General features: G+C 37.1%; 2 protein-coding genes across 2 annotated transcripts in view; one reads left to right on the forward strand and one right to left on the reverse strand.

Annotated features, from left to right (window-relative positions):
- CRB1 (crumbs cell polarity complex component 1) overlaps positions 1-15159 on the reverse strand; it is a 267118-nt gene extending 251959 nt beyond the window's left edge. The window contains exon 1 of the mRNA XM_060126919.1: positions 14461-15159. Coding sequence (XP_059982902.1) covers positions 14461-14545 — 85 coding nt within the window. The 5' untranslated portion in view covers positions 14546-15159. The remainder of the gene's footprint in view (positions 1-14460) is intronic.
- A 135-nt stretch (positions 15160-15294) lies between these two features.
- Positions 15295-27115, forward strand: part of ZBTB41 (zinc finger and BTB domain containing 41) — a 46259-nt gene continuing 34438 nt past the window's right edge. The window contains exons 1-4 of the mRNA XM_060126934.1: positions 15295-15377; positions 15990-17229; positions 25398-25605; positions 26335-26404. Of these exons, the coding sequence (XP_059982917.1) occupies positions 16107-17229; positions 25398-25605; positions 26335-26404 (1401 nt within the window). The 5' untranslated portion in view covers positions 15295-15377; positions 15990-16106. The remainder of the gene's footprint in view (positions 15378-15989; positions 17230-25397; positions 25606-26334; positions 26405-27115) is intronic.

The following is a 27115-nucleotide window of genomic DNA, read 5'->3' on the forward strand; positions in this document are numbered from 1 at the left end:
TTTGAAAAGTGATTCAAATCCTAAAATTGGAAAAGGAATCATGAGTTTTTTTGAAGCAACTGCCTACAGCCTCCTGGTCATCCATCCTTGATCTCTTCTCACTGTGTAGACTGAGTAGTGTCTGTGTGGGCTGCCCATCTGTCTTGCCTCTTTGGGGCACTATGTTCTGGGAGCCACAGCCTCTCCATTAGTCAGCTCTGCTGAATGCCACTCAGACCTTTCTCCTCTTTATCATAAGTGCACCCACCTGACTCCTAACTGTGAAGCATGGCCATTTGGTCTCCACTGTTTTAGGGGGTCATCCCCATTAGTTATTCCAGTTCTTTAAAAGTGAAGTCTTTCCCTATAGCTGTTGTAACACATTACCAAAAGCAGTGGCTTAAAACTACACAGATTTATTCTCTTGCAGATCTTGCAAAATCCTTTGTAATTTTTTGTAACAGACTAAAACAAAACTGAAGGCTATTTTATGAGTTTATAAATGTATGATTTTAAAATGATAAGCTAGGAATTGTAATCTAATTATTCAGTACTTTCAATAACATCTGAAACTTTTTATAAAAATATTTTATAAAGAAGCTATAGTATCTCCTGCCTTTGCCTTGGTATGGGAACAATTTCTAAGTTGTTGATGACATGTAGATTTTATAGTACCTCCTCTCTATAATGGAAAACAAAATCTAATTAATAGTAGCTAACATTTATGTAACACTTAATAGTTTGCAAAACACTGCCACATATATCTTCTCATTTGATCCTCAAGACAATTTTATAGGTAATATTATTGTATCATTAGCTAATTTTACTAGTCAAAATCTTTATCCTCCCAGAGGTTAAGTAACACTCCAAGTTTTCTTGATTAATCAATTACAGAACCAAGATCTGACCTACATCTTCTGACACTAGAGTACATGCTCTGTATATTTTACTGCTACCTTTTGCTTGCGTAAATTATCTTGGTCAAGTTTTTTGATCAATATGGACTTTATCTTTCTCTGCAAAATACAGGCAGTATTTAATAGATTATAAAGGATATTTTCAGCCCTATATATCATTTTCTTTTGCATACTCTTGGCAGACATGAAAGTGGATAATTTATTTTATTTTTTTACCTACAGGACCAACCATAAGGGAACTAGATATAATCAACCCCTTATCAGATAGAGTTAATTTGCCACATGGTGATTCTTTCCCAAGACTTAATCTAAACCTGATTACAATGTCTATCCTAATACCTATATCTGGTGAGGCCATAGAAAAATAGAAATAAAAAGAAAAATTTGGATAACTATCATGAATGTTTCCTTTGGAAATTAACTTGGTGAAAAATGAATTAAAAATCTTAAATTATTCAATATTAAATTATTCTAACATGAATTCAGAATGCACCCCTATGTTCATAGCAGCACTATTCACAATTGCCAAGATATGGAAGTAACCTGTGTCCATCAACAGATGAATGGATAAAGAAGATGTGATATATGTATATACACAATGGAATACCACTCAGCCACAAAAAAGAATGAAATTTTGCCATTTGCAGCAACATGGATGGACCTAGAGATGATCATACTAAGTGAAGTAAGTCAGAAAGAGAAAGACAAATATCATATGATATCACTTATATGCGGAATCTAAAAATTACAACAAACTAGTAAATATAACAAAAGAGTAGCAGACTCACAGATATAGAGAACAAACTAGTGGTTACCAGTGGGAAGAGGGAAGGGGGAAGGGGCAAGATAGGGGTAGGAGATTAAAAAAAATTACTAAATATTCAACTATTAAGTATTCAGACAGTGGTTTGTACAAATTTACATTTCAATCCCAAGAAAGAGGGTCTGAGAAGCATAGAGCAAGAAACTATATTCAGGACTTCCCTCACAGTCCAGTGGTTAAGACTCCGTGCTCCCAATGCAGGGGGCATGGGTTTGATCCCTGGTTGAGGAACTACGATCCTGCATGACCCACGGCACAAAAAAAAAAAAGAAAGAAGCTATATTCAGTATAGCTTTCTAAATAGTTCTCTAATTATATCTTTCATTCAGCTAATTTAATACAATAATTATAACAATTCTCTGAATGGAGGACTACTGTGTAATATTGTACTATTGCAAGGTCAAAAAGCATGAATTCAAGTCCTGATTTCTCCATTTTAGCTGAGTGACCTTGAGCAAATTGTTTAATGTTGTTATGGTTCAGTTCCCTGAGCTGTAAAACAGTACCTCTGTTAGAATGGAGAGAACTGAATGACTTAAATGGCTTAATACATACAAATCATTAAGTACTGCGCCAAGTACACCATGAGTGCTGCATAAGTGAAAGACAGTACTATTAATAACCATGTTATGTTGCTACTGTTACTATTACATCTGGCAAAAACCTTAAAACCTCTATGATATTCTACCTCTCATACACCTTTGGTCATCTTCTAATCTAAGACATTTCATGAATTTTTTTTTCTCAAATATTGATTAAACTTCAAGGAAAGTGCTTTAAAGCAAACTTCTTTATTCTTTTCCTTAGACGTAGGTGGCAAGTTTAAAGAGAGGTCAGCATAATCTAGGTTTATGTCTGAGCAGAGGAAATGCTGGGAATCCAGGAAGTTTGTCAATTTTTTTATACAAAATGTGTCATGCATATTCTTTACTGCCAAATCATGTTACTAATCTCATAAAAATACTTTATAACTTATTTGACCTCAAGAAGAATACACCATAGTACTCCTCCTGGTTACAAAAAGGGAAATAACACCTGGCATGAATTAAAATATTTTAAATCATTGACAACAGTAAAAGCAAGCTGCAAATTTTTACCCTGAGTAGAACAAGTTTTGCAATTAATTTTAAACTATGGATAGAAATGATCTTTAAAGAAATGATGTTGTAGAATTAAGCAAACACATATCACTAGCCCAATAACATATTCAAAATTAATATAGAAAGGATATTTGGTGGCCTCATGGTAGGGTCACATCTGTTGAGAAAGGCTGTAGTCTGGTGTTGACTGAGGATCAAAAGATAGACAACATGGGTTTTTAAACCTTAGAAAACTCCTTAACTGTTAATATGATTAAAGAGCTGCCTATATCAGAAAAACTCAAAATAGAGGCTTACAGGAGATAGACGTTCCTTCCCTCTCGTGTTCTGTCATCCTGGCTGCTTGAGCCCCAGCTGCTCTTCATGCCGGCACTGTGGGCAGTGGGAGAGGGTAAGTTGGAGTAATGTCACAGGCCACAGACCTTATTTCTTAAGGAGACTTCCTGGAAGTCCCGCCCAACACTTACACTTAACATTTCACTGCCCACTTGGTTATGTAACTGTGCATCTCTGAGACGGCATGAGATGGGACAATGCAGTCTTTTCCTCTGAGTGGCAGTCTTGGTGTTCTGCTATGGGTAGGGAAGGAGAGGAGAGCTGCTGGGGCAGACGATTTAAAAAAAGTCTGAGCCACCATTCATCTAAGTCATAATTAAAGCAGTTCTATCAGTTCCAGGCAAGCAAAAGCCACAATATTTGATGGAGATCTTTGAGACATTAACCACAATGCAAAGTGCCTGTCTTCAGGTGTCTAAAATAAAAATCAACACATTACTGTTTGGGTAGCAGGGGTTGGCACCAACACGTCTAACATAGCTATTAAACAGTGATTAAGTCTGGGCCATGAAGTCAGGTCACCCAGGTTGAGCGGCAGTTCATACCAACTGTATGCACTTGGGTAAGTCACGTGACACCTGAGATTCCTCATCTGTGAAGTGAGGAAAATGTTACTTATTTGTTGAGGTTGTTGTGAGAATTAAATAAGTTAAAAATGTAAAGTTAATCAGTACAGAACTCTGCTGAGACCCAGTTGGTTGGTGTTCAATAAATATTGGCTGTTATTAAAATTTATATTTTATTAGTGTTATACTGAAGGCACACATTATCTAAAAGCCTTCATACTACATAAAGATATATAATGAAAACAAAAAATTCAATTAAATGTATATATTAGTTTTATGCTTAATAAATTTACGTTTAATTTTAGACCACACATTATTACTGTGTGTAGAGTCTAATAATCTATATTTCACAGAGAATTTTAATTAAATACATAGACTGCTAAAGAAAACAACTGCAAAAACTTCATAATAACTAGGACTGTATTTCTCTTTATTATGAATTTTTAGCATACATTTTTGCAGTATTAATAACCAAGAAAGTCATACATAGTATCCAAAAGAGAGAATAAAATAATACGCTTGGCTTAAAAATCATTTGATCCTAATTAAATCACAAGTATATTGTAGAATAAAGCCCAGATTCCTATTAGTGAAATTCTATTTAAAGTTTTATAAAATCTACTCAGCATTCTACATTAGTGTCTTGGAAATAATCAGCTCTTTGATATTATTTATAAAGTATATTCATTAAAGGAACTGTAGAAATCTTGATACACTGATGAATTGCACCCTCCAGTGGGAAAAAAATTTATCCATAAAAACTTAGTATGCTTCTGCAATGCAGGTTTAATGCATTAAAATGTGCTTTCACCTAAAAATTTTAATGTAATTATGTTTTATAACCTGCACTAATGTATATCTACCACTATTCATTTCCTCTGGGTCTCCAGAGAGTTGCTCTGAGTTTCAGAATCTACTGTGTAAACAGGCCATTAAATGCTGGGAAAGTAAAAGAACTTTAAATGAAAAAATTAAAAAGTAAAAGATAAAATTGGACATGCACAGGCATAAATTGAATATTTTCTAAAAGAATATCCTTTACTCTATTTCATGTAGAAATAGTTTAGATATATTATACCACATCATCAGGCAAGTGTTTCATTCTTCTTCAAAATGTATATGATTTTTTCAATTGGAAAAATATGAATTACTGCTTGTCAAATTATTATTTTTCAGAAAGAACTGAAAGGCTAAGCACGTCTCTATGTTTTTCACTATAGTCTGAGAAGCATACAAGCTGCCACCAACAGGATGTAAGAGGTATGTTTTGAACACAGATCAGTTTGACTCCAAAACTGAACTCATTCCACAATATTCTATGCTAATCCTATGGTTACTGAACCCTTGCTCAATCTTTTTCTGCTTCTCATGAATCAACAGCACACTATCAAAATCAGGAGCAGGTACCACCTAAAACTGAGGTTCTTTTCTTAGCTGTCATCTCTCCTTGAAATTCCTCCCTTCTTTGCTTTCCTCTCTCCGCTCAATCTGACCTCAAAAATCCCCTCTATTTTCCCAATTCTTCTCTAGCCTTGCCTTACACACCATACACACCAGGCAAAATGAAAGCCTGATAATCCAACTTGAGTGCCTTCTATCCTAGCACGCTCATTAGAGGATTTCCAAACCTCTTCCTTGCAGATGGTCATACTAAGAAATACAATTTTCTCTCCATGCTGCCACTTTGCCAAACAAACATCTGCTGTACTTGACAAATCAACTTAAAGCTTTCTCACGAAAGAAAGCAAACACAATTTTTATCTTTGTTACCTGAAGCTCTGACAGACCAGGGTCAAATTCTGACTCCCTCTGTTTCCCCTCTGCTCCTTTGGTCTTGTCTCTTATCAGAAACCCTTCTGGAACCAGCCTAGGCATTGAGCTGTCAAGTTAAGATTTGTTCTCACCCTTCTTGAATACCTTCCTCAACCTAATTCAATGTTTTAATGTTGCTGGTTTTAGGTTTAATTTCTACTTCTTCAAAGTTCTTTATTTACTCCACTTTTTTTTTTTTTTGCGGTACGCGGGCCTCTCACTGTTGTAGTCTCTCCCGTTGCGGAGCACAGGCTCCGCTCCGGACGCGCAGGCTCAGCGGCCACGGCTCACGGGCCTAGCCACTCCGCGGCACGTGGGATCTTCCCGGACCGGGGCACAAACCCGTGTCCCCTGCATCGGCAGGCGGACTCTCAACCACTGCGCCACCAGGGAAGCCCCTGACATCTTTTCTTTATGGTACTTTAAAAATATATATTTTTTTCTCATTATAAAAATACATGTTTATAATAGAAAAGTTGAAATTTTTTTTTAAAAATTGAAGAAAAGAAAATCTTATGTCACCCCACAACCTAGAGAGACTTCCTATTAATATTTTGGTGCAACGTTTTCCAATCTTTACTCAGTATAACTTTTTTATACATGTGACCATACCATATGAACAAAAAGTACTCTTTTACACATAAAAATTATTATGTAAGCATCTTCTATGCTATTACAGTTACAAAAATGAATATATCATTTTTATTGAGTGATCAGCTCAGTGCTTTGTGACCACCTAGAGGAATGGGATAGGGAGGGTGGGAGGGAGAGAGACGCAAGAAGGAAGCGATATGGGGATATATGTATATGTATAGCTGATTCACTTTGTTATAAAGCAGAAACTAACACACCGTTGTAAAGCAATTATACTCCAATAAAGATGTTAAAAAAAAAAAAACTACATTGAGCCACCACTTCACTTCCATTAAGATGGCTGTGATTAAAAAAAAGACAAGACAATAAGGCAAGGATGTGGAGAAACTGGAATTCACAATCCTCATACATTGCTGTTGGGTACACATAATGGGGCAGTCACTACATATATATATATATATATATAATTCATATAATATAAAGTCTACCCTTTGTTTAATTTTGTTTTTTAGGTTTTTTTTTAATTTAATTTTACTTTTGGCTGCTTTGGTCTCTGTTGCTGCGTGCGGGCTTTCTCTAGTTGTGGCTTCTCTTGTTGTGGAGCACGGGCTCTAGGGCACGCGGGCTCAGTAGTTGTGGCTCGCGGGCTCTAGAGCACAGGCTCAGTAGTTGTGGTGCACAGGCTTAGTTGCTCCGCGGCATGTGGGATCTTCCCAGACTAGGGCTCGAACCCGTGTCCCCTGCATCAGCAGGCAGATTCTTAACCACTGCACCACCAGGGAAGTCCCAAAGTTTACCCTTTTAAAGCATACAATTCAGTGGTTTTTAGTGTATCCACAAAGTTGTACAACTATTACCACAATCTAATTTTAGAACAGTTTCATTACCCCAAAAGAAACCTGTACCCGTCAGCACTCATTCCCCTACTCCCTTTTTCTATAGACCCTTACAACTACTGATCTACTTTATGTCTTTGTGAATTTTGCTATCCATTTTATATAACTGGAATCACACAATATGTGGTCATTTATATTTCACATCTTTCACTTAGCACAGTTTTTCAAGATTCATCCATGTTGTAGTATGTATCAGTACTTTAATCCCTTTCATGGCAGAATAATATTAAATTGTATGAATATATCAGATTTTGTTTATTTGTTCATCAGCTGATGGACATTTGGGTTTTTTCCACCTTTTGGTTAAAATGAATAACACTGCCATAAACATCTGTTTACAAGTTTTTGTGTGAACATATGTTTTCAGTTCTCTTGGGTATATACCTAGAAGTGGAACTGCTGGGTCATATGGTAACCCGTGTGCTTAACTTTTTGAGAAACTGACAAAATATTTTCCAAAGTGGGTGCCCCATTTTATGTTTCCACCAGCAGTGTATGAGGATTCCAACTTCCACAGCCTTGCCAATGCTTGTTATCTTTTTAATTATGACCATCCTAGTTGGTGTGAAGTGGTAGGTATGTACTTGTGGTTTTGATTTGCATTTCTATACTGACTATGATGTTGAGCAACTTTTCATGTATTTATTGGCCTTCATATATCTTCTCGGGAGAAATGTCTATTCAAATCCAATGTCCATTTTAAAAACTGGGTTATTTTGTTTTATTTTTTTTTACTCATAAGATTTTAAAATATATTCTGGATACTAGAACCTCATCAAATTTATTATATGCAAATACTTTCTCCCATTTTCAGGTTGTCTTTTCACTTTCCTGATAGTGTCCTTTCCTTTTGGTACTGTTACAAGATGGAGAGCTTGAATGTCACTTTGCAACCATGTTTTTCTTACTTTTTAAAAATCTCTATTGTTCCTTGCAGAAACTAACAAGTAGCCAGCCTGCAAAACTGAATTCCAGCCCAGCATCACAATGCAGAATTTTGAAGGGTGGACTTGAAGTTAAGACAATAACTTAATAAATGGCACACAGGAAGGTAAGAGTTCCTTATCAATTATAAATTGTTTTTTTTTTTTACAACAAAAGAAAACTTTGATACTGTTGACCCTCTCTTTTAAGTGACTGTTTCCATTTCATTGATATCTGTTCTTTGTTGTTTCCAGCCTTATAACCTCTTTGGAATTTGGGGTGTGTGTGTGTGTGTGTGTGTGTGTGTGTGTGTGTGTGTGTGTGTGTGTGTGTGTGTGTGTGTGTGTGTGCTGATTTCTTAAAATGAATGCATAGGTCAAGGATGTTCACTTTTTCTTCTAGTGTGAGCATTTAAAGTTAAAATTGCCCTCTAAACATGATTTTAGCTGTCACATTTGTTTTGATATATTTTTATTATTATTCAGTTCAAAATATTTTCTAAATTTTATTGAGATTATTTTCTTTTTCTTTGGGCTATTTACCTATGGGCTACCCATGTATTAATGAATTTCCAAACATTTGGGTTTTCAAGTTATCTTTTTTTGTACTAATATGTATATATAATAATGTTATATATATAATTAGTATATAAAATATTATGCAATAGTATACTTATCTTTTTATATAAGTAAATAAAATAGTACATAATATGTATACACATGGATAGATAGAAATTCATAAGTATATATTATAAAATATGTAGATAATTTAGTACAGGCATACATGTTTGAAATTGTTATATCTTCTGCATGGATTGCAAATTATATTATTATGATATGTCCTATCTCAAATAACTCATTTATGTTAAAGTCTACTTTGTCTGATATTAATATACATACATCAACCTACCTTTGGTTAGTATTTGCATAGTGTATCATTTTCCAAACATGTCCTTTTAACTTTGTTTTGTCTGTAATAATCAAGTTTTTGTAGTAATCAAGTCTGTAGTAGCAAGTTTTTGTCTTTTTTTTCATTCAGTCTATCAATAACTGTCCTTTTAATGGAATAGTTTGGTCAATTTACAGTTAAGTAATTAATTATTACATTTGGTTTTAAATCTACCATCTTATTATATTTTTCTATTTGTTTCAAATGCTGTTTCTTTTTCTCTACTTTCTTTTCTTCATCTTGATTCTTCAGTGTTCAATTTCCCCACCTCTATGAGCCTATTTATTAAACATTTGTTTAATTTTGATTTTAGTAGTTACTCCAGAGGTTGTAACAAACATCCTTGAGTTAATAAAGTTATATATAAATTAGAACTTTTAACACATGCTGGACAGCACAGGACCTTAGAAATTCTTAATTCAATATATCTTGTGTTTTATGTTATTATTTTGTTAATCCCACAGTCATTTTATTATTATTTTCACAGTCAATTTGCATTTATTCATGTTATTCTTTACTCTTTCCTTCACTACACTGCTTCCATCTGTGATTTTTCCCTTTGCCTAAAAGTCTCCATTTGGTATTTCTGGAACTCTGAGTCTGTAGTTAGTGAATTCTCTCAAGATTGGCTTATTTCAACTACTTTTTATCTTGCTCTCATTTGAAGGATTTGTTCTAGCTCAGCAGTTATCTTTTTTGAGTGTCATTAAGATATCATTAAGATGTCTTTTGGCCTCCTAGGCTTCCATTGGGTAGTCAGCTCTTGGTCTAATTTTGCTCCTCTAATGCCAATACTTTTTTTCCCTATGCATGCTTTTAAAAATTTTTTCCTATCTCCAATTTTCAGCAGTTTTACTATGACATGCCCAATTTTACTTTTCTTTGAACTCATCCTGCTTTTGGAGTTCCTAGTATTTCTTGAATCTCTGGCTTGATGTCTCTCATCGATAGGAAATTCTCAGCTATTGTCTTTTAAAATACTGCCTCTTCCTCATTGTCATTCTCCTCTCCTGCTGCTGCGGTTCTATTAAGATTTGTGCTTGGTGTTTTATGTGTTCTACATATTTCTTTTTCTTCTTTTCTGTATTACCCATACCTGCTTTCTGTGTTTTATTTTGGATATTTCTTCTGATTTATCTTTTAGTTCAATAGTTTCTCTTCAGCTCTTTCTAATCTTAGTTTACACACATCCATTCTTTTTAATTTCACCTATCATATTTTCCTGTTCTAGAATTTCTATTTCATTTCCATTTTCAATATTCTGTCAATTCCTTGAACATATTACTCATAGTTTATTTGTTGTTGTATTGGTCCAATAACTTCATTTTCTTGATCTCCTCTGGATCTGTTTTGTCTGTCTTTTACTTCTTTGGAAATATCCTCTGTGTGTGTGGGTGTTTGATTCAATGCTGGCTATTTTATATTAAAAATTAACAAGTTAAGAGTCTGGATGACATCACCTTAATCAAGACAGCATTTGGTTTTGCTCCTGGCAGGCAGAGAGACTAAGAGAAGAAGCAATTCCTGATTGTCTTTCTCAAAGGAGTAAAAATGTAAGGGCTTCAGCGCTGTGATGGGTGGTCTATTTCTAGTACATTCTTACTCATAGATTAGGCCTTTCAGAGTCCCAGCTGAAAACACAGGGTGTTTATTAGGGCCCTTCCTTTCTCTGGGTCCTTAAATTTCAATGTTTGTCTCCCTGCCTCATGAGTCTGTCAAGGATCTAATCATTTTATCAGCCTCTCAGTTGCTTCTTTCCAGTCAGTAACTGCCTTTAGGGAGAAGCCCCCGCCTCCCAAAGCCAGATCACCTCTTTGAGCCTCTTTTTCTTGCAGACCAGGCCCTCACAATTCCTCACACATAACCCTGGTAGCTATGCCATGCATCCAAAACAGTAGCTTTTGTTAAAAAAACATTTTGTCCTAGCTGTTCACAGCAGAATTGGTTCCAGCTACTTAATTCACCATTGCTGATACTGGAATTCCTCCATGCAAAAAAATTTTTAAGTTTATATGGTTGATTTAACAATTTGTTTCCCTAATTGCTTCTGAATTTTGATTCGTGGTGAGAGAGACCTTCACCATTTTACTGTTATTTAGAAGTTTGTGTTTTGTTATAGTTCTTTTATGCTTTCAGTTTTTACATTTAAATTTTTGATCCATTTGGGATTTATCTTGATTCACTGAGGTTATATACAACTTACTTTTATTTCTGATGCCACCTCTTTATCTATCTTCATTTATTGGATATTCTATCTTTATGTCACAGACTTGAAATTTTACCTTTTTATATAGTAAATTAACCTGTGAATTTGAAGCTCTGGAATTTCGATTTTTCTATTGTTTCATTGTATGTCCCTGTTCAAGTGTCTATGTGACATTCTTTTTTTTATGACTTTAAGATTGACTGTCATGCAATATTCTGCATGCATTTCAAGTAAATAATTTGATCAGTTATGATATATGTATACACTAGTGAAACCATCACTACAATCAAAATAATTAAAATTTTCTTGTGCCCTTTTTTAATTTATCACAAACTCTGATGCCACCCATTGTGACTAAGCAACAAACTGTCATTTTAATCTGCAGTTTCTAGACATTTGATAAATGGAATCATGTAGAATATACTCATTTTGTTTTTTATTCAAGTTATTTTGAGACTCATCTATGTTGTTGCCTTTGGCATTAGTTTGTTCCTTCTTATTGTTAAGTAATAGTATTCTATATATTTGTTTTTCCATTCACCTGTTGTTGGACATTTAGGTTGATCCCAATTTTGGGCTATCACAAGGAAAGCTGCTATAAAATTTTGTATATAAGACTGTGTGGATATAATGCTTTGGTTTCTCTTGAATAATGATGGAATGGCTACGGCTTCCCTGGTGGTGCAGTGGTTAAGAATCTGCCTGCCAATGCAGGGGACACGGGTTTGTGCTCTTGTCCGGGAAGATCCCACATGCCACGGAGCAACTAAGCCTGAGCGCCACAGCTACTGAGCCTGCGCTCTAGAGTCCACGAGCCACAGCTACCGAGCCCGCATGCCACAACTACTGAAGCCCACATGCCTAGAGCCCGTGCTCTGCAACAAGCCAATGCAATAAGAAGCCCACGCACCACAACAAAGAGTAGCCCCCGCTCGCCGCAACTAGCGAAAGCCGCGCACAGCAACGAAGACCCAACACAGCCAAAAATAAATAAATAATTTATTTTTAAAAAAATGGAATGGCTAGCTTGTATATGTGTAATTTTATGAAATTGCTCAACTATTTTCTAAAGTGCTTGTATTCCAATAAGAAGTGAATGAGGGACTTCCCTGGTGGCGTGATGGTTAAGAATCCGCCTACCAATGCAGGGGACACAGGTTCGATCCCTGGTCCGGGAAGATCTCACATGCCGCGGAGCAACTAAGCCCGTGCACCACACCTACTGAGCCTGCGCTCTACAGCCTGCGAGCCACAACTACTGAGCCTGCATGCCACAACTCCTGAAGCCCGTGTGCCACAATTACTGGAGCTTGAGCACCTAGAGTCCATGCTCCACAATAAGAGAAGCCACCGCAATGAGAAGCTGGCACACCGCAACGAAGAGTAGCCCCCGCTCGCCGCAACTAGAGAAAGCCCGCGTGCAGCAACGAAGACCCAAAGCAGCCAATAATAAATAAATAAATAAAAATTAAAAAAAAAAAGAAGTGAATGAGATTCCCAGTTGATCTGCATCTTTATCAACACTTGACACTGTCAGTCTTTATAAGTTTACTTATGCTCAGGGATGTATCTCAGTGTGGTTTTAATTAGCATCTCCTTTAAGATGCAATTTAAAGATAAGATCTTTCATGTACTTCTTTCATGAAATGTCTGTTCTAATATTTTGCTCATTTTACATATTTTTTTCCTTCTCATTAGTTGCAAGAGTCCGTTTTATTTTGGGGGCATATGTTTCTCAAATATCTTCTCCTAATCTTTGGCTTGCCTTTTGATTTTCCTAATTGGTTTTGAAAAACAGAAGTTTTTAATACTGATTAAGTCCAATACATTGATGTCTTTAAATCTACAGATCAATTTGAGGACAACTGACATCTTTACAATATTGATTCTTCCAATCTATGAATATGACATATTTCTTCAATGTTTTCTTTAATTTCCCTGAGTTGGGTTTTAGGGGGAGTTCTCAGAAAACAATGGCCCACAGGCCAAAATCAGCTCATGGCTTGTTTTTTGTATGGTCCATGAGATAAGAATAATTTTTACATCTTAAAGGGTTGTCATAAAAATGAAGAATAAAATGGAAAAGATACTACCCGTAGCTCACAAACCTAAAATATTTCATATCTGGTCCTTTACAGAAAATTTTGTCAGCCCTGTTGTAGAGAATTGTGTGTAGAGGTCTTGAACATAACTCATTAGATTCATTCCCAGGTATTTTATACCTCTGATGCCATCAAGTAACATCTTTTATGACTAAGTTTATTTAAAATGTTACATGCCTGGTACAGAGTGGTTGTTTAATGGATATTCAACAAATAAATGAAGAAAAACATTTTCATTTTCAGAAATAAATTTGTGAAACAGCCTGCTAAAGGATGCTGAATTAAGACCATGACAGATCAGCAAAAGGAAGACACAGGAAAGAGATTCTGAAGAGTGTAGATTTCCTTTCTGTCTTGGCTTTCTGCCCCTGCGCTTTCCTTTTCGGCCCCCCCGCCCCACTGCTACTTCCTCTGACAAAGACCTCTGACACCTTAGGGACATGGATGTTGGTGCTATACGATCGAGGAAAACATAAAGGCATGATTTTTTCAATTTTATTTTCTTCCTGTTCATTGCTGGTGTATTAGCGAGGGTTCTCCAGAGAAACAGAACCAACATTTGTTTGGTTCTATCTATCTGGATAGATAGATAGAGGATAGACAGATATTCTAAGGAACTGGCTTGCATGATTGATTCTGAGGGCTTATAAGTCTAAAATCCATAGGGCAGGACTGCAGGCTGGAAACTCGGGTAAGAATTGCTGTTCCAGCCTTGAGTCCAAATACTTCAGGGAATCAGGCTGAGTTTCTATGCTCTCGAGGCCAATAGCTTCCTCGGTAAAGACGTTCAACTGATTGGATTAGGTCTAACAAAGATTCTCTCCTTCACCAAACTTTAATCAGGTGGCCCTAAACTCCCTTCTCAATTAGGCTCCTCTGACTTTTGAACTTCTGTTATTTGTCTATGCATTCCCCAGTTTTAGCAAGGTTCCTGCTAAGTCAGTTTAGCCAGAATCTCCCACCCTTAATATCTGACATCTGGTTCCTCCTCCTCCTCCTCGAGCCCTGTCTGATCATCCCACCTGCCTCCCGCAAGAACCCTTGTCAGGTCAGTTTAGCCAGAATCCGGCCCCCACTCCGCCCCCCTTACCCCTCTTGTTTTCTCTTAGCCGTTTTCTGTTCACGGACATGCCAGCCACGCCCAGCCGGCTCCTGGGCTACAAATTCCCACCTTCCCTTGTCTGGAATTGCGCCCAATCTCTCTGACCTAGTACAAAACCCCACTGTAGTAGACGCCCTGAATAAAGTTTGCCTTACCGTTAACAAGTGTCAGCGATAACTTTTCTGTAACTCTTCCATCCACAGGGGACTCGGACATGGGTTCACCAACCTGGTCACCCATCCTATTTGGCTTCAGCCTCTGCCTTATTTTCCTCGTGTCTGTAAAGTCACAAGCCTAGGACCTCGCTACTAAACATGTGGTCCTCAGAGCAGCAATACTAGCACCACCTGCGACTGTGTTAGAAACGCACAATCTTGGCTCCAAAAGTTATCCTTGTGGACCTTTTTCTTTTCTTTTTGTTTCGGCTTTCTTTCCTGTCCTGCCAGCTGTATACTTGTATGTACATTTTTCAGTGTTTTCTGTGGACAATAAAAAGTTAAAAATGAATTCTAGGTGCAACTGCGTTAGCTGCGTCCGGCTGGGTTCTTCAGACGCAGGGCAGCGTTTGTGGAGACGGCTTCGCCCTCCGCTGAGGGGCTGCCGCAACCGGCCACAAGCCATGAGGACGCGGTCCGCTCGCGGCATGCTGCCTCCGCCCACCCCTACGAAACTCCGCCTCATCTTCCCCTCCGCCGGTCCCCGCCTAGCTGCCGGCGAGGCCCCGACTGGCTCAGTCACAGCGGCCACCGGACTGCCGCGAAAACCCGGACTAACGGACTCCTGAAGTCGCTGGGGTCGCCGCGAGGGTGGCGGGGGGCCTCACGGAGCATGCGTAGGGAGGGTGCGCGCACATGCGCATTGCCGGCGCAGGGTCGCGCGCTGGGGTGTCTGGCGGCCGAGAGGCTGCGCGCGCGGTTGACGTGCTCGGTGGCTGCGGCGGCGGCGGCAGGGCGTCAAGAGGGGAAGGGCGGGCGGGGCCGGGGGCTGAACCCGGAAGTGGGTCGGCGCCAGAGCGAGCGCGCCCGGAGTGGAGCTCAGCGGCCGGGAGCCAACGGGTAGCCCTGGGTTCCCGGTAATGGACGCGCGGGGCGTCTGCGCGGGGAGCGGGTTGGCGGGCGGCGGGGGCGCCCTCGGCGGCGCGATCTCCACCCGGCGGGGCCTGAGGAGGCTCTGCTCCGGCGGCCGTCCCCCGGGTGACCCGCTCTCCTCTCCGCGCCTCCCGGGGCCGTCCCGCCGGGCGCCTCCAGCATTTGGACGCTCGCCGGCCCCGAGGAGGTGCGCCTAGCCGCCCCTGGGAAGCGTATTAATGGGGGACGTGGGTTCCGCGGCCGCGACGGCCTGGTTGTCACTGTCCCGGCGCCCCTGCACCGCGAAGGTGGCCGCCTCGACCTGCACCCACGGCGCGCTCCGCGGAGCCTCCCCTTCTGCCCCACTTTCCCCTACCCGGTTCGGGAATCGGGCCTGCAAGGTGTGCTCTGCCTCCTTTAAAATTCTTTTGTTGGCTGTGTTTTCTAACCCGGCCCTCCTTGTTCTCCGCCCTAAAATCTCAGCCACGAATGAGTGGAAGCGGTGACTTTATCATAATTTAGTTTTCGTTTAGGAAGGATTTGTTTACAATGCCGCGAATGATTTAGGATCGCTTGGCCATGCAGTTATTTTTCATGGTTCATAACTCTTTTCGCAGACCATGCAACCCTCGGGCACGCCCCTCCAGAAGCTGTGATCCAAGACAATCTAGTTTTCCTTTATAAATCCCTCAAGACACTTATGAAGTTTCTTGTTCTGATACCGTTGTACTGCAATGAAGAAAAGGAGAAAGGTTACTTCACATCTTGACGAGAAGATCCATCTAGGCTACCGTAAAGATTCTTCGGAAGGAAATGTTGCAGTGGAGTGTGAGCAAGTAACCTACACTCATTCCACGGAAAGACCAGCTCCCGAAGCTCTTCGCTGTTACCAGGAACTTCCTCCCTCTCCGGATCAGAGAAAACTTCTGAGTTCTTTGCAGTACAATAAGAACTTGCTGAAGTATTTAAATGATGATAGGCAGAAGCAGCCATCTTTCTGTGACTTACTTATCATAGTAGAAGGAAAAGAATTTAGCGCGCACAAAGTCGTCGTTGCTGTTGGCAGTAGTTATTTTCATGCGTGTTTGAGCAAAAATCCAAGCACGGATGTTGTCACCCTGGATCACGTAACTCACTCCGTTTTTCAGCATTTGCTTGAATTTCTTTACACATCAGAATTTTTTGTGTACAAATATGAAATCCCACTTGTTTTAGAGGCTGCAAAATTCCTGGATATTATAGATGCAGTTAAGCTGCTAAATAACGAAAATGTTGCCACTTTTCAGTCTGAGCTAACTGAAAAATCGTCACCAGAAGAAACACTAAGTGAGTTAACTGGAAGACTGTCGAGTAATCATCAGTGTAAATTCTGTAGTAGACATTTTTGTTATAAGAAGTCTTTAGAGAATCATTTGGCGAAAACCCATAGATCCCTTTTATTAGGGAAAAAGCATGGGTTAAAAATGCTGGAGAGAAGTTTTTCCACAAGGAGATCAAAACGGAATCGGAAGTGCCCTGTTAAGTTTGATGACACTAGTGATGATGAACAAGAAAGTGGTGATGGGTCAGACAATTTGAATCAAGACAGTTTTGATAAGGAAAAGTCAGATAGAAATGATTCTGAGGATCCCGGCAGTGAATGTAATGCTGAAGAGGATGAGCTAGAGGAGGAAATGTCAGATGAATACTCTGACATTGAAGAGCACAGTGAAAAGGATCCCAATGATGCAGAAGAGGAGGCTGAGGCTGGTGATTCTGTCGGAAGCATTCATGAGGGATTAACCCCTGTAGTCATTCAGAACAGTAACAAAAAAATATTGCAGTGTCCCAAATGCGATAAGACATTTGACCGCATAGGTAAGAAAAGAAAGCTTGTTTCCTGTCTCTCATAACTTACTTTTCATGGGTATTTTAAAGGTGATAGTTGGAAACTAAACTTTGAAAGTAACTTTTAAAAAGAAAACTTAAGTAGGGAGGATATTTGATTTTTGATACATATTTTATCCTGTTATTATGGGTTTGTTGTGATTCAGGAATTAAGTATTTATATTACCCTTTATTTTCTCTTCCTCATGTCGCGGCAGTACGTGACAGATCATTAGTTCCTGTATTTAGTGTGAAAAATTCCAGAGTATCAATAATTACGAATGTAGAGCTTTGATTTATATGCTAATTTAATTTCATAGGTAACTGATATTTTTGAGTCATTATAGAAAATTGAGTTAGGTTATGTTAGATGTAATTTAATAATTTGTATACTATTTCCCCTTGAGCATGGTAATAATGTGAGTCATAAATACAGTCACTTTTCCAGTATCCAGTACTGTTTAGAATTGGGATGTTTCAGATTATTCTAATACATAGTTAGGAATAAAACTGTGCTAAATGTAATTTCATTCTGTAGACAGAGACTTCAGGAAGTATCCTAATAGTATTCTTGGGTTATTATAATAATGAATATATCAACTTTTTCTTTATTAAAAAAGCCTATATAGGAAATGTCTCTAACCTTAAGTTAAAATTTTATCAGTGAATATTTACTTTCAAGAGATCTAATATTTGCTAGTAAAATAATTTTTGGAGGTGTCTTATATGGACTTTCTAATGTGAAATTTTAAATTGCAGCAGTTCAGCTATTTACATATAAATCAAAGTTATAAAATTGAGAAATATATTCGACTGCATAGAATGATAAAAAGAAGAGATAAGTGTAATTTGACCTTGTAAAATTACTTATACAGTTTAATATATCCCAATGTGTCTTGGAGTGTTGAGTTACTTGTTATTGGCATAGGTGGAAATTGGTTACATTTGCATTTACATAGGCATTGGTAATTATTTGCTCTCAAAATATTCCATAGTATCAACTATGGCATAGCAGTGGTAACCTCTTTTTGCTTTTTCTTATGCCTTTGAATATTTTTTTCTAAATCAGAATGCTTTTGACAATCCAATTTAATAATTATTTATTGTTATTTTTACTGTGTTTAAGTTTCTATACAAATGAATAAAACAACTTTTTTTGAGTAGGTCAGTTGGAAAAGTGTGCGGATACAAATAGCGTGTTAAACTCAGGTTGGTAAATGCTCTTGAAGAGCTGTGAACAGATGCTGTGAGGGGTATAGAGACGAGAACAACATTTTTGGATTGAGATACCTGAGAACATTTCATCTTTCCAGTTGAGTTTCTTTTTTAGACTTTGTATTCTTAGCACATGCTTCCTGTATTACACCTTAATTTGACCTAATTTGACTTGAGGTGTGTGGGCAGGGGTCAGTTTGCAAATGGCATTGTAGGCCTCAAACTGTCCTATCGAACACTAACTAGGCCCGTGAGATATGTTATGAGCAAGGGGTTCTGTGTTCAGGTAAGACGGGGATAACTATACTCATCTATCTGTATTAATGCTCTCAAATTCTTTAGTAAAGAAACCCGTTCATTTTACTTAACCTGGCATTTCCTCAAATAATTTTACCACTAGACACTTTTGGGGTTTTCCTTGGAAACTCCCAGGAAAGTAGAGTTCTGTGCACACTATTTGGGGAAAGAGTGCTCAAGGTCAAGGTCCTAATGTACTAAGAGGAAGGGGTTTTGCAGCTTTTTTAACCAAATTCAGTTCAGATAATCAGATAATTGTGGGAATCAGTAAGGCACATTGTCAGCTTATTTCCAGCCTCCTTCCTGGATGTATTTTACATTATACCCCTCTTATTGAGCCCCTCTCTTGCTTAGCTTCATTGGGGCTTGCTGGCTTTTCCCCACTACAGAGAAAGAGAGCAAGCAAGAGATTGAGATTGTGATTTTATCATATTGGTTACAAAGTACGAGCTGTGGTGATGTCAGACTGCCTGCATTTTTGAATCCAGGTCTTATGTGAGTTGCTTAACCTGTGTGTGTACTTTTGTTTCCTCACAGATAGAGTGGGATGATGCTAATGGTACCTTCTCATGGGGGTTACTCTGAGGATTAAATGGGATAGTCCTTGTGAATCACTTAAAATATCGTGTGAAATTTAGGTGTGTAGGGAATGCTAGCTTCTCTTATTGATCATTAATGCAGTTTTTGAGTGTCTCTACTATGCCAAATAAATATGAAATGATATATTCTCTGCCCTTAAGAATCTTAGAGGTTAATGAGTACATGCACAGATACAATTATATTACAATAAGATCATCTTATCAGGACAAATACAGAGGCTTATAGGAGTTAGGAAAGATTTCACAGAACAGGTAGCATTTGAGCTCAGACCTAAAGAATAGGGAGGAACTTACAAGGCAGAAGGACCACAGCTGCAAAGACATGGAGGTAGCTGTTTCTGGAAATTGCTAAGGGCAGGGTGATTTCGGGGTGGGCAAGGAGGCATAATGAAAATGACAAGAGGTGAGGATTGGCAAGTAAGCAGAGGTCAAGTTTTGAATGGTTTGTATGCAGTACAGAGGAGTTTTTATCCAATAAGTGATAGAAAGTTGAGAAAACTTTGACAAAGGAAATGACGGCCATAGGAGTTTTAGAAAGGTACTCTGGCTTCAGTGATGAGAAGGAAGTTGGAGGTGTTGCAGGCTTGGACCAGGCAGATGAGCAGCATTGGGAACGGGATGTGGGACAGGAGTAGATCAGAGGTGCCCTGAATATAGGCTTCAGTGGACTGGTGATGGATAGAGTGAAAAGAATATGCAGATGAAGAAGACCTGTGTTTCTTAAATGTCCTCCTTTATCATCCCTATCAGAAGTCCTCTTTATTCTTAAAATAAAACAGTTCAAGGGCTACTTTCCAGTAATCCTCATATCACCCACATTTCTTTCATAGGATTTTAATCCTTTCATAGGATTCCACCTAGAATTTTGATTGTTATTTCCCTATATCATTAGATTGTGAGCGTGAAGGTTTTGTACGTTACTTTTGGTTAGTATCCTTCATGATACCCCAGGTTATTTCAGATAATAAGTTTTCAGTAAGCTCTTGTTTAATTGAACTAAGGTGAAAGGTTGACTCTGACTTTGGACTTGTAAGAAGTCTTTAACTTGCTGTCTCAGAGTGGGTTTAGGAGAGAGAATTAATAAGCTCTGAGACCTTCTGCTGGAACCATTAGCTCCACAGTATGTAGTTTAGTAATTTGATTCCAGCACTTTGGATCTTTTATCTTTTTTGACGTGCTTAATAGTTGCTCAGACTGATCCAGTTGTATTTTTTCCTTAGGCTCCCAGCTGTCCTCCTCTCAGCCTATTCTCATGCAAAATAAGAGTCCTTTGACCTTTCCCCTTGTACCGAAAACCTAGCTGGTGAAAAGGCAAAAATGGTGAGAAGATGACAGATGGGGGTGAGAGAAAAAATTTGGATAATTTATCTTTTTTGTCGTTCCTACTGGGAACTAAAATCTTTCCTTAGATTAAATTTAATCTTTTCTAGAGGTAGAAAATGTTTAAAAACTTAAAAAAAAAAAAGTGACTGTGTAGACCATCCTGACAGATTCTGCTTGGTTCTGAATAGAAAAGAGTAATGACAGTAGCATATTTCTCTACTTTAATGTTAAATATTTTAGTTAAATATTCTTTAGGGTATGCCAAATGAATAAATTCAAGGTTAATTTAAGATTTGGCCTATGAGATATAATGAGCTAATTTGGTGATGTTTCTCTTTGTAAAACCTCCATACGAAATCTGATAATAATTTTGCATGACCCATATGGAGTGAAGCACAGGGTCAGGTTTTGTTATGTGAAAATATCTTTATTTTGTGTGTCCTGATTTGGGACATAATTCATACTGGGATTCAGTCAGAAAAATGCTGTGGATGAAATTTCTTAATATTATTTGTTTTCTGTTGGTGATTAAGAATGGTGGGGCATAGTTTAGTGTTCTGTGAAAGAATACTGAGGGGTTTTTTTTTATTTGATAACTTTGAAGTGAACATTTGATTTATACATTATTATTGAATTCCCCCCACCCCATAAGAAAAGAAACAGATATATGTGTAGATTGTGTTTATGCTGAGGAGAACCCCCACACATCCCTACCAATTGATTTAAGCATGGGATTTCTTTGGACATTTATCTGACTTTGGAGTTCAGCGTTCCCTCAGAAGTTGTGTCTCTTCTGTTGGTCAGAAATTCAAATCCATGCAGATAACAGGTCCTGCAATGCCTCTGTGCATTAAATTTGAATTAATAACATAACAAAAATGTGTTTTTACTTTAGAGGTTCTAAATGTTATAATGAATTATTCAAATTTATGTATTTTCATTGGTCTCTTTGGACTTTGCTGAATTTATTTTTAAATGATTTTATTTGTTTCTTTTTGTGTTTTGGTTAAATCCTGTTAAGTCTACTGGTCTGTAGGCAAATGGAAGTTTAACAATCAAAAGTGGTTTTGATTTTTAATTTAACTGCCACTTGATGGCTTTAATACTCAACTACATATAACTTAATTTTTATTTGCAAGCAAGAATTTCTTGACTACAAATAAATGGAAAATTCTACTAATTGATCTTTCCAGCAAAGGCATTTTCATAGAAAATAAAAGTTTTGGTTAAGACTTTTCTTATAATTTAAGATTTTTATTAAGTTGCTCTTCCTGTTCACTTGGGTGTAAAAAATCAAGAGACTTGAGTGGTAGGGGGTTGATAAGTTAGCCTTCAGTCCTGAGAGTCAGTGCTAAGCAGGCAAAGTCAACCTCCAGGTAAGAATGGTCCTGTTCCAAAAATCACTTGTAACTTAGTCACTTAAACTCATACTGTGTACTCTTGATTCATTTCCATAATTTAAAAAGCAAGTTTATGAAAAATGTGAACACTTTCACAATCAAGGAAAACATTTTTTTTAATTCCATAAAATGACCCCTACCTTTGCCAAATTAGAATTGTGGGTTATTAGTACATACTGATGTTTGGATTCTGTACCTTTTCTCATATCCAGTAGATGTGTAACATATTAAGGAATCCAATACAAGCATGCCATATTATAATAGAAAAAGATTAAAATCAACTCAGAAAACATTGCCCCAAAGAAATTATGTTATAGCAGTATTGGTCTGGTTATACCCTGCAAAAAGTAATAAAAATCAGTGCTTTTCCAACTTTTTTGGGGGGGATGGTTCAAGATCAGAAATACATATATTATTATGCTATATACATATATATGTATATATATATATATGTGCTCATACATGCACTGAAGCAAAATAATTGTTTGAATCTAGAGTGAATGCACTCTGATATTTTCTGCTTTGTTCTGTTCCTTTTTTCCCCCCAGTGCTAATCATCATAACCCACAGAATTGATTTTATTGACACTAATGATTTTTAGTTTGTGAAACACTGATCTAAGCCATAATGTAGCTCAACTCTTGTTTTTGAGAACCTACCTGTTATTTGTGATGTCTGTGGAAAGATTTCGCCTTGGGACACACAAGCACGCCTCTCCCCCAGGCAAGCCCCATATTAGCTCTGATCCCTTGACCACAGCAGGGGAACCGGTGGTGCTCCGGTGTGTATACATGTATCAATGCGGTCATGCCCCGGCAGTGGCAGAGGGAGAACTGAGGAGATACTAGGCGTTTTTAGCAATGGCCAGGGGACAAAGTCAAGTTCTTACAGTATTTTCAGAGAGCTGAAACTCCAGTTTGATCTGTTATAACATATTCATAAACCAGGTGTATGCATATTTATACTTGAGATATATCTATGTGCCCGTCCTGTGGCCAGTAATCCTAATAATAATAATAATGATGATGATGATGATGACTAATAGTTACTAATGCTTACTATGTGCTAGGATGTTTTAAGTGTTAATTTGTTTACTTCTCACAGCCCCATGAAGTGTTAATAACGCAGGTAGACAGAGGTTAAATTACTGGCTTGATTAAGATCACACAGCTAATTTAGTAGGTGCCCAAACATTGGCTGAGTTTCCTGACTACATGCATGTAAAAGATGCATAGATCATCATCATATGGTCAGTACCTAAATACCTACTGGATTTTTATCATACTTTTGTTTTACTTTGCTTATGATTGTCATCCTTCCCCCCACCTTAAAAAAAATACCTTGGTTCCCTTTCCTCAATATGCTTATGTAAGTGCAGTGCAGTTAACTTTTAGATAATATACTGTGTTTATTAAATATAATCATATTTAGATACATGTAATAAATTGATGAATGTATTTACTAAGTAGATGAATAATTATGATTATCTTTTGTCCTTAGTGGCCTTTGAATATTTTGGGTTTTATCTAATCTCCATGATATATTTATGATTTATATATTTTTTAAAAGTATATGGATGAAATGCTGTACTTTCATGTTAGCTTTAGCCTGAAGAAAAATTTATACTTTTTTTTTTTAGGACAAAGCAAAGCTAAGCTTTTCATTGAAAATTACTCTTCATATTGATAGTATTTTTTTCTTATTTTTGTTGCCTTTCACTCAGAGGTATCCTTAATTGAGATTTCTATTTTAAGCTAGTAGATGTGCACATTCACAACTTGATTACAGGTTAATAATAATGGCCAACATTAATTGATAGCTTATAATGGGTTGACACAGCTATAAATGTTTTATGTGTATTTATGTATTATTACAACAGTCCTCTGAGGTAAATCTATTATTCCATTATTATTTTTTCAGATGAGAAAGATTTGAGGCTTAGAAAGGTTACTTGTCCAAGGTCACATAGCCTGCAATTTAAAGAATTGGGATTCATTTCCAGGTGGCTGGATCCAGGGTCTGTGCCCCTACCTATGATGCTGTTCTGCCTCTGTAGTGTGGAAATTTATATTCTAAATAATGATGTAAAAGAATTTTAGTATAAGTAGGAATATAGGTAAGATTTAAGCCAAAATGTATCCTTGTATTTCATTTTTTATTGTCACTTTTCTCTTTGGACAGGTTGTGTTAAAATTTCTATTTTTTTATTTTATCTTTTTATTGAACTATAGTTGATATATAATATTGCATTAGTTTCAAGTGTGCAGCAAAGTTATTCAGATATATATATATATATATATTTTTTTTTTAGATTCTTTTCCATGATAGATTTGTTATATCTGTGAGTCTGTTCGTGTTTGTAAATAAGTTCATTTGTATTTTTTTAGATTCCACATATAAATGAGAATAATATTAGTCTTTGGCTTACTTCACTTGTTATGATAATCTCTAGGTCCATCCATGTTGCTGCAAATGTCAATATTTCATTATTTTTATGAGTGGGTAATATTTCATTGTGTGTGTATATATATATATATATATATACCACATCTTCTTTATCCATTCATCTGTCAGTGGACATTTAGGTTGCTTCCAGGTCTTGGCTATTGTAAATAGTGCTGCTGTGAACATTGGTGTGCATGAAACTTTTTGAATTAGTTTTTGTCTTTTCTGGATATATGCCCAGGAGTGAGATTTCTGGATCATATGGTAACTCTATTTTTACTTTTTTTAAGGAACCTCCATACTGTTTTCCATAGTGGCTGCACCAATTTACATTCCCAACAGTGTAGGAGGGTTAAAATTTTTTGATTCTTTCTATTGCAAATACCTGTAACATTTGTTTGGAACTCAGATATGCATTCAGAATATAATACAAATCTCACATTAATATGTCTGTACATCATACCTGTTCATTTTTTCCTTTTCTTACTTCCCTTGATACTGCCCATATATATTGGCCTTAGTAGCTTAGTATTAAGCATGCAGTCAAGTACAGGTGATTTACTTGTGTCTTAATGTCTTATAAGTTGGAGAGGTCTTGTAGGAATGGACTGTAGTGAAGTATAAATTTTTCTGAGTATACTAGATTTGTAGTGCCCTTTCCAGATTACCTTCTTTGTGAAGAGAGATGAAAATATATAAGATACATAACATATTATATTTCCTTTTACAATATTTTTAAAAGGTCTGCCAAATCTGAAAATTCCTTTCAATTCATGGCTTCTAAATAAACTGTTAATCAGGAGATTTTATTCCACTGTCAAATTTCAGTCACTATGTAGTAAATGTACTGAATTTAATTTTAATTTCTGTCTTTTTATAGGAAAATATGAGAGCCACACACGTGTTCACACAGGTGAGAAGCCCTTTGAGTGTGATATTTGTCACCAGCGCTATTCGACAAAGTCTAACCTAACTGTTCACAGAAAGAAGCACAGTAATGAAACAGAATTTCATAAGAAGGAGCACAAGTGCCCTTATTGTAATAAACTTCATGCAAGCAAGAAGACTTTAGCCAAGCATGTTAAGAGGCAAGTATTATCTTGCTTCCGTAATATACTTTAGTGTGCCTTCTAATTTAAATACGTAGTGAGCTAAAAACATCTATGGGGTGCTTGTCTCCAATTTTTTCATTGCTTACATTTTCTAGACTACAAATTTATTAAGAAAAGAACAGCAAATGTTAGTTCATATTTTTTACTATTGCTATTGAGATGAAGTTTTTTGATACTGAAACAGAAACTATAGTCTATGCTATAGAAGTTTAAGATACAGAATTTTTGTTATCCTGGGTTTTCTGTCTTGGGTTTTGGCAAGTATGTTTTCAACCTATATGATTTTAGAACTGTAGGAAACTTATTCTGCATGCTCAACTTTGTCTTTAGTGTATGCAAATTTGTGGGAGAAAGAATATTTAGTATAGTATTGCATATTTAACTTTGAGAAATTAAATTTACTGAAATACAGACTAAAACAAGTCAAGTGAATGGCATTGAAGATTATCTGTGAATAGATAGGTTCCTGAATATATGTAAAGTATGATTATGCTTCACTTTGACTATTTCTGCATAACTTTAAGCACACATATTCATATATTAAAATAATAGCGATACCTGTATTCTTGAAGTACTCAAATGTGCCTGTCTCTTTAAGAAAGGAATCAGTGCCTGATTCTTGTAATCACTGTCAACATATTAGATAGAATATTGACTTAACTAATATAATCTTTTCCTGACAGCCTTTTAATTTTTTTCTTATAGATTTCATCCTGAAAATGCACAAGAATTTACTTCCATTAAGAAGACTAAGAGTGAAAGTTGGAAATGTGATGTAAGAGATTTTAATTTGTTGTAGAAAACCAAATTAAATGTATTGTGACCTTTTGGGAAAGTAATTAAATTTTAAAGTAATATAAACTTAGCTTATATCACTTTTAGAATCTCTCTTTTATACAGTGTTATCCTAATATTTTTGTAAATTAAGCCTGGTATGAGTTAGTTTTTGAATGATGGACCTGAAAAATAGAAATCCTAGTTTTTATTTTTATTGTAATCACTATACCATGTTTTTACAGTTGTCTGAAACTGTGATGTTACTGTTGCACAGAATATAAAATGTTAGAATTTTCCTTCCATTTCTGGTTGTCTGTTGCTATATATCAAACCACCTCAAAACTTAGTGGCCTTGAATTACCATTTCATTGTATCTCATCATTTTGGGGGTCAGTAATGTAAATGGGGGCAGGATTTTGCTAGGCAATTCTTCTGTTCTACATGGTGTCAGCTGAAGTCACTCAGTTGTTTTCAGCTGATGGATGGTCTGTATGATCTGGTCTGGTTTGGGGCTGCTTCCAAAGTGCCTCACTCACATGGCTGGAAACCTGGTGTTGGTCAACAGCTAGAAGCTCAGCAAGGACAGCTGGCTTTTCCTGGGGCTACTTGAACTGCCTTCTGGCATGGCAGCTGGGCTCCAGGAGTGAGTGTGTGTTTGTTCCAGGAAGCCGAGGTAAATGCTCTCAGGCTTCTTATGGCCTCACCTCGG

This window comes from Lagenorhynchus albirostris, chromosome 2 (assembly GCF_949774975.1).
Source record: "Lagenorhynchus albirostris chromosome 2, mLagAlb1.1, whole genome shotgun sequence".
In the NCBI taxonomy this organism is placed as follows: domain Eukaryota; kingdom Metazoa; phylum Chordata; class Mammalia; order Artiodactyla; family Delphinidae; genus Lagenorhynchus; species Lagenorhynchus albirostris.